General features: G+C 36.1%; 1 protein-coding gene and 1 pseudogene across 1 annotated transcript; one reads left to right on the forward strand and one right to left on the reverse strand.

Moving 5' to 3' along the window:
- Positions 1-3,101, reverse strand: LOC145634566 (disease resistance protein RPS2 pseudogene; annotated as a pseudogene).
- Positions 3,102-3,692: 591 nt separating this feature from the next.
- On the forward strand, positions 3,693-13,553 carry LOC145634567 (THO complex subunit 6-like). The gene is made up of 13 exons (XM_081685988.1): positions 3,693-4,020; positions 4,104-4,135; positions 4,256-4,354; positions 5,312-5,388; positions 7,426-7,471; positions 7,998-8,058; positions 9,647-9,700; positions 9,942-10,022; positions 10,289-10,328; positions 10,464-10,570; positions 11,343-11,453; positions 12,384-12,500; positions 13,275-13,553. Exons 1-13 carry the CDS (start codon positions 3,823-3,825, stop codon positions 13,362-13,364), a joined length of 1,113 nt encoding a protein of 370 aa, XP_081542114.1. The 5' UTR covers positions 3,693-3,822; the 3' UTR covers positions 13,365-13,553.

The raw sequence follows: 13,553 nt of genomic DNA on the forward strand, positions 1-13,553 counted from the left end.
TGAAAATATAAACGGAGTGAAGGTAGATTGGATTACAATCTTCAGACTGACTGATAAGTAGTATAAAAATAAGCTGTTTAATACAGCTAATCGAAGTCTGAATTAGTTTTTCCCCTTCTGAAGTTATTAGGCAATTGGCCTATATCAAGCAACCTCAGACAAGTTGTACTTCTATATGTTCAGAACAGAATTTGAATAGCTGTGTTACAAAAAATCAGTTGATGATTAAAACAAAGTGATATAACTCTGATGACGCGCAATCAAATTGCTATGAATTGGGGATGTAAGGCAGAGCTAGCAGCAACATTATCCCATTCCAAGTTCTCCCACCAGTCCTTGCTGCAGTACACTATCGGAAAATCTGACGAGTTATATGCTGCAGATGGTAGCTTTTTAAGCTGTGGACACTCAATCAGAGCAATTGTGTTTAGCACAGGAAAGGAAAGTGCTACTTTGGAAATACTCTTCAATTTAGGGAGTCCTCGGAAAGATATAGTCTTAAGACTAAGGAATGGTAGCTCTAATGATCCTCCTGTAACGTCGTTTTCTCCTATTATTTCTTCTATTTCTTCACAGTAGAATACATAGAGTTTCTCAAGCCTTGGGAGTTGAAGGATCCAGGAAACATTCTTCAACTTGGGGCAATACCAAATATTAATGTAGCGAAGATTTTTGTGACATTTTGGAGATGCAGAGTTCCTCCAGATGGTAGTCAAGTTGGGAAGAGCATGTAAAGTTAAAACTTCCAGGCTTGGAAGCCAATCTTTCCCAGCTTCCGAGCCCAAGTCTATTTCTTTCAAAGTGCAACAGTCATAGATGTTTAGCCGTCTTAATCTCTCTCCGCCACCATAGACAGTTGCTACCATCAGATAGATCAATCCTTCACATCCTTTAATAAAAAGGTACTGAATACAGTCTAATATATTGTAGAAACTAGAAAGCTTTGTCAAGGCAAAGAGTTCTGTCATGGTAATACCGAGACCAGTTAGGTTCAAATGTTGCAGGTCTTCAAATTTTATCTGCCCTTCACCCTCATCGTGTGACATATCCCATTCTCCATAACTGTAATACAAATTTAGGACCCTCAGATTCTTAAGTTGTAAAATTGCCTTTCTCGGAATCTTTCTTAGTGAATCAGTTCGCTGCAAATCCAAGTGCCTCAACTTTGATAAACGGCCTATGTTTTCTGGGAGTGCAGTTATCTTAGTCCTTGACAGATCAAGATATCGTAACTCAACCAATTGACCAATACTTGCTGGAACTTCTTTGATACTAGTTACTGATAAGTCCAGCACCTTAAGGACTGGCATATAATGGAAAAATTCATTAGAGATTTTGCTTAAACTACGATTCCAATGTAGCAACAAAGATGATAAGTTAAGGCAAGCAGGCCCTGATGATAGGATAATTATCTCATTACCCAACAACGAAATCTTCTCAGCAACTTTCCACTTGTTAACATCTGGCAATTCCGATAGTCCACTGCAACCTTGCACCACAACCTTCTCCTTGTTCTTTCCTTCATTTGATGCTATCCATACAGCAAAGCTTCGGACAATGTCATGCATTTTAACCTGGGTGTCATCTTCACCGCATTCTAGCAAACACGCAACCTTCAAAGAACCAATGACAGCATGCCCCTTGTTATGGAGACTATCTTCATTTGAGCCATCTAAATATCCTTCTCCAATCCAATAATCTATGAGTTGTTCTTTCTCAAGAGGATAGTCCCCAGGAAATAAAGCACAATACAAAAAGCACATCTTCAAAGTATCATCTTGCAAATTTTCATAACTAAACTTCAATATGGTAAAAACATCTTGCATACCTCGCAATTCTGACGGGGCATTGTCCAGTGCTTGGATTGCATACTTCCATTCCTCCTCCGTCTTCCTGTTGGCCATTGCCCTTCCTATAGTGATAAGGGCAAGTGGCAGACCCCCACATCTCTTGACAATGGCTTCAGCATAAGGCTTTAAATCAGAGTTGTCGATTATATCTGTCTGATTTGCTTTCTCACAAAAGAGGCACCACGAATGCTCCTCATTCAAGAAGTCAACCTTCAGCTTCGTATCTGCATCCATATCACTGCAAACATCCATAGAGCGAGTTGTGAATACCACTTTGCATCTGTTTGTCTTGTCAGGCAAAGGTATCCCTATATTTTCAAGATCAAGTCTTCGCCACAAATCATCAAGCAGGAGCAAGAACTTAATCCTCCTCATGAAGTTGTATATCCTTGAAGTTAGCTGCTCTTGACATTCTGCTGCATCAAAAGACAAGCCCAACCTTGAGATAAGAGCGCGTTGTATCCTTTCCAGGCTAAAATCCTGGGAGATTGTAACCCAAATCACTGCCTCAAATTCATCAGTCCTTGATATATACTCATTGTTGATCTCTTTCAAGAGTGTTGTCTTCCCAACTCCTCCTATTCCGTAAATTCCAATCATTCCAGCTTCATCATCTGCAATGATTTGGATTGCCATCTCCAGAGCTGAATTCAAGCCAACAGTTGGCACACACGGTATAGGGTCAATCTGCGACGAGCCTTGAACAAGGACATCCAGAGTTGTTTTTTTAGTGATCAGCTCACTAATTTCTGCTTCCTTCTGCAAGAATTTTTTGCTGAGTCTGTATCTTGATCTGCAACTTGGCTGTCTACAGCATATTAACTGCTTTATAGGTTGTGCAAGAATCAAATTTGCCTCAGCTTCCGCCTTTTCTACTCTTTCCAGCCATCCTTTGATCTGTTTAGTGCTCATCAACCCCTGAAACTCGGCTCGTTCAATCTCCCTCTTCAAGTCATCCCTTGTATCCTTCAGCTCTTCAAGTTTTTCCACCATTCCCTGGATTCTCTGATGGAAATTCTTATAATGATTTACCCTTTTAGCTATTGACATATATACACTGTCAGTAAAGCTAACCAAAGGGGTCAGGAGACTTTCCATTTCTAGACTTTATTATCAGGAATCACAAATAGAAATGAAGAGTAATTCTATCAGTCAATCTTCTATTCCTATTGAATAGTTAATCTCATGCCTACTCTACTTAGGAAAGTAATATCATGATATTTGTGAAATAGTTTCTACAATTATTGATGATATCAGTGTTCCTAACATTGACTTTGACTTGGTGTCTTGATGATTATAATGCTCTCAACCTCTACTCATTAATAGTCACTGTTAACTTACTTAGCTATCGAGCTTGGAAGGCGCTTGGAAGGCGCGTAGAAGGCTCTAAGCCTCTAAGAAACAGTATCCAACATCGGGTCACATCTTATCTCTTAAACAGCCTATAAAAGCTGACTTTACACGACAACATGACATGAAATAAATTTATTATGTTAGAGATTACTCAACCTTATGGTGGAAGGAAATCCTTCCTCGATTTTGACTCAATCAAACAACAAACTTTCGTTAGTTTTAACACGACTTTTTAACCTTCCTCAATTTTCACTAAACTAAACATCAAATTTTACCGAACGTTAATACTTGTACAAACTATTTTTGCCCAACATGCCTGTGGACATTGTCAATTTTAAAAGGCCTTACAAATGAAATGTCAAAACCACACCGATTTAAAATCGACTCGAAAAATATTCGATTCATATTTCGACTAATGTGGACACAACAATGTAGCATGACTCATCAATACTCAAGTTTATAAATTGACCCGACTAAACTCGATCCGACCTCACCGAACCCGATCCGGACACCTGAATTGACACCCTTTGTTTTACTATAGTAGGAATGTAGGACTATAGAAGAGTAGAAAACGAACATGCATTAGACTGAAAATTAAGAAACTGAACAATAACCAACAATGGTGATGGATGCTACCAACTGGGACGAAGATGCTTACAGGAACACCATCCTCCATGAAAGAGAAACTCAATGTCGAACAGTTTTTCGTGCCATTTTTGCTCCTTCAAACCCTAACCCTAATCCCGACATTGTTGTTGCTGCTTCAAGTGATGGTTCAGTTGCCGCTTATTCTCTCTCCTCCATACTCTCTTCCATTGTACGCTTCATTCTCTGCTTAAATTCAATCTTTCTCTTCTATTTCATGTAATTTTGCAGTTAATTTTTGGTTTTTGTTTGCAGGAATCGCGCTATGGTGTCCCGACTCCTCAACAGTGAGTTTGATTTATTTTTGTTGATGATTTATTGAACAATTTGAGGATAGTTTTGGTTTTTGATAATTTTATTGGTGTTATATTTATGTGATTATTGATTTTATGAAATTTGGATTATAGAGTGTTTGCTGCTGAACCTTATTGCTTTCTTCAAGCGCATGAGGGTCCTGCTTATGATGTTAAGTTTTACGGTGATGATGATGATGCTTTGTTGTTGAGGTTCGTCTTCTTGAATTTATGCCTTTTTTGCTCGGGTTTTGTTGTGAATGGCAATGTTTGTTGGATTAAGGTAGTTGTCAATTAATCAATCAATCAATCAAAGCCTTAATCCCAAAAGTGGGGTCGGCTAACATGAACCAAATTTGATTATTCCGTGTAGTCATCAACATAAATCTTTCTCCTCCAAGGTAGTTGTCAATTACTTATAGAAAAATGTTACTTGTATTATTATTACATGTAATTGCGCTATATAATTTACGATAGATCATGTTAAAAAGAACAATGTAGGTGAACCGCACAATGTAACACTCGTGTTTGTGCACAATTGTCACTTTTGAAGCATAATATGATTATGAACTTTGCTTAAGTATTTAGTTTTTGCTAATCAATCTTCTGCCAGTATCACCTAAAATGTCTGGTTCTAGTTTCAGAAAGGTGCTATGATTTCGATTATAAATCAGCATATTCATTACCGACTTCAGAGTCTTTTCTTTCAAAGGATTATGAATACGAGTAGTGAGTAACTATTGGTTCAGTAGATGAACATGACGATATGTGGCTGTATAGTCCCTTCTCTGATTTCAATAGTTTATTTGAATTTGAATTACTTATAATAGAACAGAGGATCTAATTGCTTCAAATTACCCATCTTTTTTTTTTTTGACGATTAATTACCCTACCAAATTACTAATGACACTAATTAGGGGGAGGGGGATATTAAATATCAAATATGTATTGTACCCTAGAATCCCAAAGCATATTTCTTCAATGGGGGTGTGGGTGGGGGGGAGGGGTAGAATGTGTTTTCAATCATAAATATGTAATGACATATTTATATGAATAGCTTGCTTTTGTTCCCGTGTGATTTTGCATTTGCATGCATTAAACGTATACAGAATGGTGACATGAGGATATGGGTTCAGAAATTCTGAATGAATTTTGGAATTTACAATCCAGCTGTGGAGATGATGGCCGGATACGAGGTTGGAAATGGAAGGAACTTGAAGAGTCAGAGACACCTATACATAAACAAGGTATTGTATCTTGCTTCCTTAGGCTTAGATAACATGTTGGTTGTGCGAAATCTTTTTACATGAATAACTTGCTGCTTCTATTTGATAAGCAATGAAGTCTTGCAAACTCTTCTGTGTAAGGGGAAATTTAACTATTGAACATTTGTAGTGAAAATGGTCAAAGTGTATTGTGTTTTCTATTATTTTATGGAGAAACTGATAGTTAAATAGACTTTTTTTGGCAATTGAAATTAAGAGGGATCAGTATTTACTGTCCTCCAACTTTTAGGAAGTGTTGAAAGAAGAAACTCTTCTTATACCAGGAAACCCAATATAATACCAATTCCAAAACTAGTACAATGAGACCAAAAGTAAGCAATACATAATACAACTTAGAAAAATAGTACGATACCCAACAGGACTGAACTAGAACAAAACTTAGCTTAGCATTAATAAGAAAACTAAGTGAGCATAGTGACAAAAGTAGCTGCTTTAATTAATCATTGCACCTGCAGGCATCGTTGCATCGGGCTCATTTGACAAACATGAATCACTAAACACACTGACACTTTGTTACCTCTTGAAAGCCAACAATTTTGGACAATTTCAACAAACTTCCTGATAAAATGAATCTGCTGATGCAGCTGCTCATTGTAGGTTGATTAGCTTAGTTGCCATTCCATCTGTTCACAAAAGATGAATGACAGGTTGGAGATTGATAGAAGTCTCTAACATCGTATAACACATTACTTATCTTTTTCCATCTCTCTCTCTCTCTCTCTCCCTGTGATGGTATCCTCAACTCATGGACAACTTTCTGTAGTGATTCTTTGATTTCTCTGAGTTACTTATAATAGTGGTTTTTAGGATTGAGGAAAGAGGACATGTCACTTCTGCCAGAGTTCTATGACCGATTCTGGTTGTGATGTTGGGGTGGGTATGGAAGATTTTCAGTTTTTTCTTTCCATGGGGCTTGGAGAAGTGATTTGTGAGAGTTCTTTTTTTTTTTTTTTTTTTTTTTTTTGGGGGGGGGGGGGGTGCGTTGAAGGGTATATCAAATTCATATGGTAAGTTCTTTTAATCAGGGAATTTGTGGAGGGGGATGGGGGTTCCGATCTACGGAGTATGTTCTAAGGAGGCATCTGACTATCCACCGGATATTAAAATTATGCTTGGAAGGATTGTGAATGTTATTTAGTGTGTGAAAAAGTGTGCCTTCTAGGCTCTAGATTTTAGAATTGTGCTTGGAAATGCGGTGAGGGAATTAGTTGAGGATGGTGTCGTATCCAGTGTATGAAAAAGCTTGCTTATGTGTTGAGACCTAGGCACTAGGCGATTGGTTATAACTCTTTTTTTTTTTTTTTTTTTTTTTTTTGAAATAAAATCTAGATTAGGTACAGTCTTATGGGTGCACATCAACCATCTAAAAAAAAAATTATACACTATGCCTCATTGAACTCCACCCAAGGCGTACGTAGGCATAATAGGAGCCTATCACCTTAGTATGCCTCCACCTTTGTTAAACACTGGTTGTATCATTGAATGGTATCAATGACCAATCATGATTCTGACCTTTTATAGGTGTCTGTCATGGTTCCTGAATGTTGGATCACGTTCGCGAAGCATTATTGCAGTAATGTAGCTCTTTCCCATAAATATTGTGGGTTAACAATATACTGCTATCACTTCAGCAGAATAACTTTGCTTGTAATAGATGGTATTGCTACACCAAAAAAAGAAATTGTTGTTAGAAATTCAAATGGTAGCCAATAGCATAGACTACTTTACACTAGATATAGACTGAATCCTTCACTTGAGAATCTAGAATAAGTTTGACATGCTAACTGGGTGTTCGAAATAAGCACATTCAGCTTAAAATCAGACATTATTAGCTTAAACAATAATAGCAATGAGCTATGGCCTGGTAGGGGTCTTGGCTGGAATTAGTTTTGCTGAATTCCCCAATATTTTTATTTATTTTTAATGTTTTTATAGAGCTTGGTTAAATTCATGTATTCAGAGGCTTAAGAATCACTGTTTTTCTTGATGTATGTGCAGGCTCCCATGTAAAACCTTCTATAGACTTGATGAATCCACAGCACAGGTATTACTCGAAATTAAAATTTGCAAATAATATAGTTGTACTGCTTGTGTTTACTTGACATGTATGAACACATATTTATCATCATAACATTGTTTGGCTTTGTGTGTGTTTGTTTTGAGGATTCAAAATATACTCTACAATCTATCTCATGAGAGCATAGATATGGTGTGCTCTCACAGTGTGCATGCAAGAAGACTATTTGGGAGTTCAAATAGCTTTTCCTTTGTATGTTTTGATGATAACAAGAGAAATCATTTTCATTTAAACCCCAGTGTCATATACTCATATATCAATAAATAGTAAAACTATTGAATTAACCCAATAGTTCCTACTTCCTAGATAGATTTTGAATTTATGATAATATTCTTCTTCGAAACTCTTTGCAACACTTATCATTTTGATACTTGGTGCACGTTTCCATTTGATAGACTTCCCTTAGATAAAAAAATCAAATTGTACATGGTAATTCTATCTTTTCTTATGCTTGATTTCATTCTTAAATACTTTTTCCTTTATTTTGTACTAGGGGTCCGTGGTATGCTACATCTCCAATATCAGAGAACAATGCAATTGCTGTTGACCACCAGGTTTTTAAATGATTGTCTTGTTTGTTTTTCAGTTAATGTTATTTTTTTAAATTGATGGGGCTTGTGAATTATGGTTACCATTATCTCTCTATACCAATTTTCAAGGCAGGACTGAACTACATACATTTCAATATTTCTGTTCTATGCTTGTTGCACCTTAATGGGATGCTTGTTTGAACTCAAATATGGTTGCTGGATTTGACCTCTTGGGTATGTATTTCGAGTATGACATTTAATCAATATTGCTTGACAATGAAAATGGGGTTTCTAAGAGCATGTAGCATTAGATAGAGCGTATACAAGAAATATTTGTGGAAGAATTCTTGAATTTATTCTTGGTTCATGCAACTTTATCCTTTTGGGAACAAGGATTTGGTTTTGTTTTGTGTGTGTTTGTTCTAACTTATTAACTAAGTGGTTAAAAAAATTAAGTTGTTATGAGAAATAGGTGTGCAGACTAAATTAAATATTTTTTTGAAAAAAGAAGATAAAAAACAATAAGAAAGAGTTGTGACATATGAACCTGACCATACTATTTTTTTACTTGCTCCTCCCCTCCCCCTCCCCACATATCCACTCACAATACACCCACCTATCTTTCTCTTTTATTGTATGTTGCATTGCCCTCTCATCTGCCACCTTCTTTTCTATTGTTAGCGGAAAATCCAACCTTCTTCTCTCTAGCTGCCAATATGCACAGCCATTGGAAACAAAGTTAATATATGAATCACTTCTCTCTTAGGATGGAAACTCCTCAATTTTCTTTCTTCTCTGTCATCTGGTTAGTCAATTGACTTATTTTTATCTAATGTACAACTAAAATTGAAATAAATAAATAAATTGAGCCTGAGGTACTAGAGAAATGGATGATTAATTAGGCTGTTTTGGGATTATAGAGAGAGGAGGTAGGTCTGATTTCAGTTGATGAATGCCATGCCTATTTTCTTTTCCTCTAGTCGGGCTCGTATCTTTTGTCCATACCAAGGTAATGTCTTGTCAAGTAACTGTGGGGCCATCAGCCAACTTGGTGAGTCCAAATATCAAAGCTTGACTTCTGATGTTGTTAGGTTATTAATATGGGTTTTTTGAGTGGCAATCTTTAATTAAGACAATTTGTTGATTCAAACCTATGCCAAGTTGCCAACCGAGGTAAGATTGCATTTCTCAATGGTTAAGTCATTGAGCCTTAACAAGATGGCTTCTTTGTACTCTATCTATCCCACTTTGGTGTCTACTTCTATTCAGGGTTGCCCTAAAATTATGCCTTCTAATTCCCATTACATCAGCATACTACATACGAGTATTATTAGACTGTTAACTTGGATAAAGTGAAGACATTAAAGAGGGAGATTCATCAGCCATTTTGTGGATCACAATATAGGCTGTGCTGTTGTATGAACTTTTTACTTTCTTATATTATTCAAGTTTGCAACTTGATTGAATCTTCCCTTCCTGTAAATTATTTAGTGACTAATTGGCTTGCTTCTAGTCACCCTCCCTGTAATTTGATCTCTTCTTCATATTATTGACACCTCAATACATTTCACTTTTCCAATGATATTATTGTTCTCTTTTTCTTCTATATCAGAGAGGATCCATATATGCTGCTGCTGGTGATTCCTGTGCATACTGCTGGGATGTGGTAATTATCTTGTTTCTTAAATAACACATGAAACATGTATATTTGTTCTTCAATGAGTTTTCATTGAAATATAAGATGTTTTAATATTCACTTTCTCTTTTTATTTCTTAACTTGAGGTTATGTTTAAAATTCCAAGTATTGGTGCGTTGTTAGTTTCATCCTCTGCTGAGGATATCTGATGTGACAGATACTCCTTTTAGCTGTTCTGTACTTGACTAGTCCATTCTATATCTTTCTCAGGAGACAAGTAAGATTAAGACTGTGTTTAGGGGACATTTGGACTATCTGCATTCCATTATTGCTCGAACGGGCAGCAATCAGGTAGAGTATTTTATGCCAAATTTTAAATGTCTTCACTGTTTGTGAAGTCCCCTTTTGAGCTCTTTTTTTATTTTAAAATTAAAAGAAAAAAAATAAAAAGTAAACTATTATCATATTGCAGAGTTGCAAACCTGATTAGTGCCACTGATTGATATAAATTGATAGGTTATATCTTATATCTGTATGTTTGAAATCCTCATAGCATGTAGTAGGATACTGACATTTGTCTGAAAGTTTGTATCTCATTGCTCCTGTTTGGGTTTCAGATCATAACTGGATCAGAGGATGGTACAGCAAGAATTTGGGGTATGATGGCAAATTTCTAGTCATGCTGGAAGATGCGCACAATTTTTTTGCCCTTTTCTTGAGTGCCGTGTGATTTTTTTCTTGTGACTTTGTAAAAGAAGTTAATATGAACTGATTTTTAAAATTTTCTCCTAGACTGCCGAAATGGAAAGTGTGTTCAGGTGATATCTCCAAAGCGAGAGAGTCTAAAGGAAGTTTCCAGTGTTAGCTGCATTGCTCTAGATGCGAGTGAGAGTTGGCTGGTAAAGCTTCTAGTATCATGCTCTCTGGTCATGATTTCTGTTTTTGAAGTTTGCATTCAGATTTATTGCACCTTGAGATTTGCACGCGTGCTTAAAGTGAGTTTGTGATACCGTTTGCTGTAATATGTTAATGCAGTGGTTCTCTGTCGGTTCTTCTTGGCTTGTTGAAGCAATACATATCCCCCCCCCCCCCCCCCCCCCACACACACACACACACAAATTCTTTTTTTTTGACAGTAGATCAGCTAGATCAAATGAAAACAGTCTTACCCCTGACTAATTAAGACCAGCAGATATATGAAATTATGATGTATAGATTAGACGCATCACTTTGTTCGGCAGAAAATTCCAGATTACCATTCAGTATTCTAACTAATATTTTCTAACAATATCGACTAATTGAAATATTGGGTTGATGCAATGAATCTGAATATAACTTGTGTTGGTTTGACATATAATAGTGTAGTTCCTTAGCACCTTTGCATTTCTTGGTATCTCATTGGCGGTCAATTAGCGTGCAGCATTAGTACCTCTGCTTCCATTTTAAACAGTGTTCTTGTTCTGTCGGTTGTTTTTGCGAGTAGATTATTTTGACTTCTTATAACAAAAGATCTCTATGCTGTGTGTTAAGTGCAAGTTTGTAGCCATATAAATGGCTTTTGAAGAAAAGGATCTGCAGCCCAAGTACTTAACGTAGTATCAATTATTGTTATGATGCTCCTGTCTGCCAGGCTTCCTGCATAAAGCATAATGTAACTTTTCTCTTCTGCAGGCTTGTGGTAGCGGAAAAAGTTTATATGTTTGGAATCTTCTGGCTTCAGAACAAATTTCAAGGATCAGTACTCCTACAACTTGCCAAGATGTAGTTTTTGATGACAATCATGTAAGATCTTATTCTGGTTTGTGGCTGGTTACTTAACCTGCCATGATTAGATTTCACCATTCCAAGTTGAAAATAGCTGCCTTACCATTCTTCCATTAATATGAACACTAACTGAAATTTCAACTCTGGTTGTGCTTGCATGAATTGTAGTGGTGGTATTAGTTTAAACTGAAGCTTGTTGCTGAATTATGAATATTTTTCTTTGTTTATGTGTGTGTATCCATTTTTTACTAAATAAGAAACTCATTGAATGTTTGATGCCTTTGTTTGACTTCATGTCGTCTTGAATAGGTCTAAATTACCTTTTTATTGGTGATTGCTGTCGCTATTTTAATGACTATGTTGCTTCTGAATGTTTTCATCATCATAGTATTCTTTAAGTAGTGGTATGGGTAGGGCTAGGTGATGGCTGACCACTTGTCACACAAGTCTTTGGATGACGGGGAAATTTTTTTAGCATCGTAAATTTTGATCCCTAATCTTTAGGTGATCTTCAGCTTGATTTAATTATTATCAGTTCCAACTTGGCTGGCTTTAGATTCAGTAACACCTTGTTACAGCTTCTTTTATAATCTTTTATAAATTCTTGAAATTTTATTAATCTTATATTCATCCTAGATATAGGACACAGTTCATTTTAAAATTTTCTTCACTGATTGATCATTTCCTGTTACAGCTAGTGAATTTCCTGTTCTACATTCATATAATTACCTGAACTGCATAAACTAGATCCTGGTTTGCATTTTTTAGGCTGCTTCCATCAAGGACTTGTAAGTTGACAAGAAATTTGCCTTTTTACTTTATGCATTAGCTACTGGTGCAGACGGTCATTTAACAGCCATTTGCTTCACTGTAGCTATTTGACAGATGTGTGGTGTTGTGTTTTGCTTTGCTTTATATTTATATATCTACTATGATATGATCTATCAGATATTAACAGTTGGAGCTTCATCAATGCTTAGTCGAATGGACATGAATGGCAAGATCCTATCTCAAATAAGATGTGCTCCTGAGTCAGCATTTTCTGTCTCCTTGCATCAGTCGGGTGTATGTTCTGTTAACCTTCTAGTTTTTGTCATTTATAAAACCCTTGCAGCAATTGCTATAATACGCAAGGCTTATCATCACCTATTTATTTATTTTTTTGAAAGCATCATCACCTAATATTTTCTGATTGTTTAAGCATTTTTGGAAAACTTGATGCGAGTTGGAACATTCAGCTTCTTCATCCCTTATGGAGATGTCATTTTTTCAAATGTATTACCCACATGCTCTTTAAAGAGTGTCCGTATATGCTTCTAATGCAAATATTGTTTTCTTTTACAACAAAGCCTTTGTCCCAAAATGAATTTTAAATAATCATATTGTCCTTCACTATTTCTGCCCTGGCAATGTTGCATTCCCAGCAAATTGAAGGGATAGGGCCAAATTTGCCAATGCATCCATATTAAATAATTCCCAGCTCACTGATGAATGGATCATTTTCAAGCTTTATAGAATTTTCGTTGCATAAAAAGTCTAACTAGTTTCTATGTTATATTTATATGCATGGGAGTTCATGTGTCACCTACTGGAATGATGAGAATTCATGAAATAGACAAGGGAAACCATCTCGAATTATGATGTCTAGGGGCTACCTAGTATATTTCCCTTCATACATTTGTGATGTTTCTATGAAAACAAGAATCTAATTTGGCCATCATGATACATCCATCACTTTAAAGTTAACTGGAATCTAGGCGAGGGAGCTTATTAATGGTTCTCTTTCATTAATTGTGCTGTTGGTTTTCATACTATTAGTCGTCAATGTTTGTTTTCCAGGTGATAGCAGTTGCTGGGTATACAGGGCTGGTTGATGTGGTATCGCAGTTTGGAAGTCACTCGTGCACATTCCGATGCACATCCGTATGATCTCCCACTTTATATAGTTATGCTTTTATACGAAGTATGTTTCTTAGACTTTTTGGTAGATAGATTTCCATTTTTGTGAAGGTTCAAGTATTTTTTTTTTTTTTTTTTTTTTTTGAAGAAAAGGTTCAAGTACTTGAGCTATGTATCATTATACGAAAAAAATAAGTTGAAGATATGATTATTAGTGTA

The sequence above is a fragment of the Chenopodium album genome, chromosome 6 (assembly GCF_948465745.1).
Source record: "Chenopodium album chromosome 6, dcCheAlbu1.1, whole genome shotgun sequence".
Taxonomy (NCBI): domain Eukaryota; kingdom Viridiplantae; phylum Streptophyta; class Magnoliopsida; order Caryophyllales; family Amaranthaceae; genus Chenopodium; species Chenopodium album.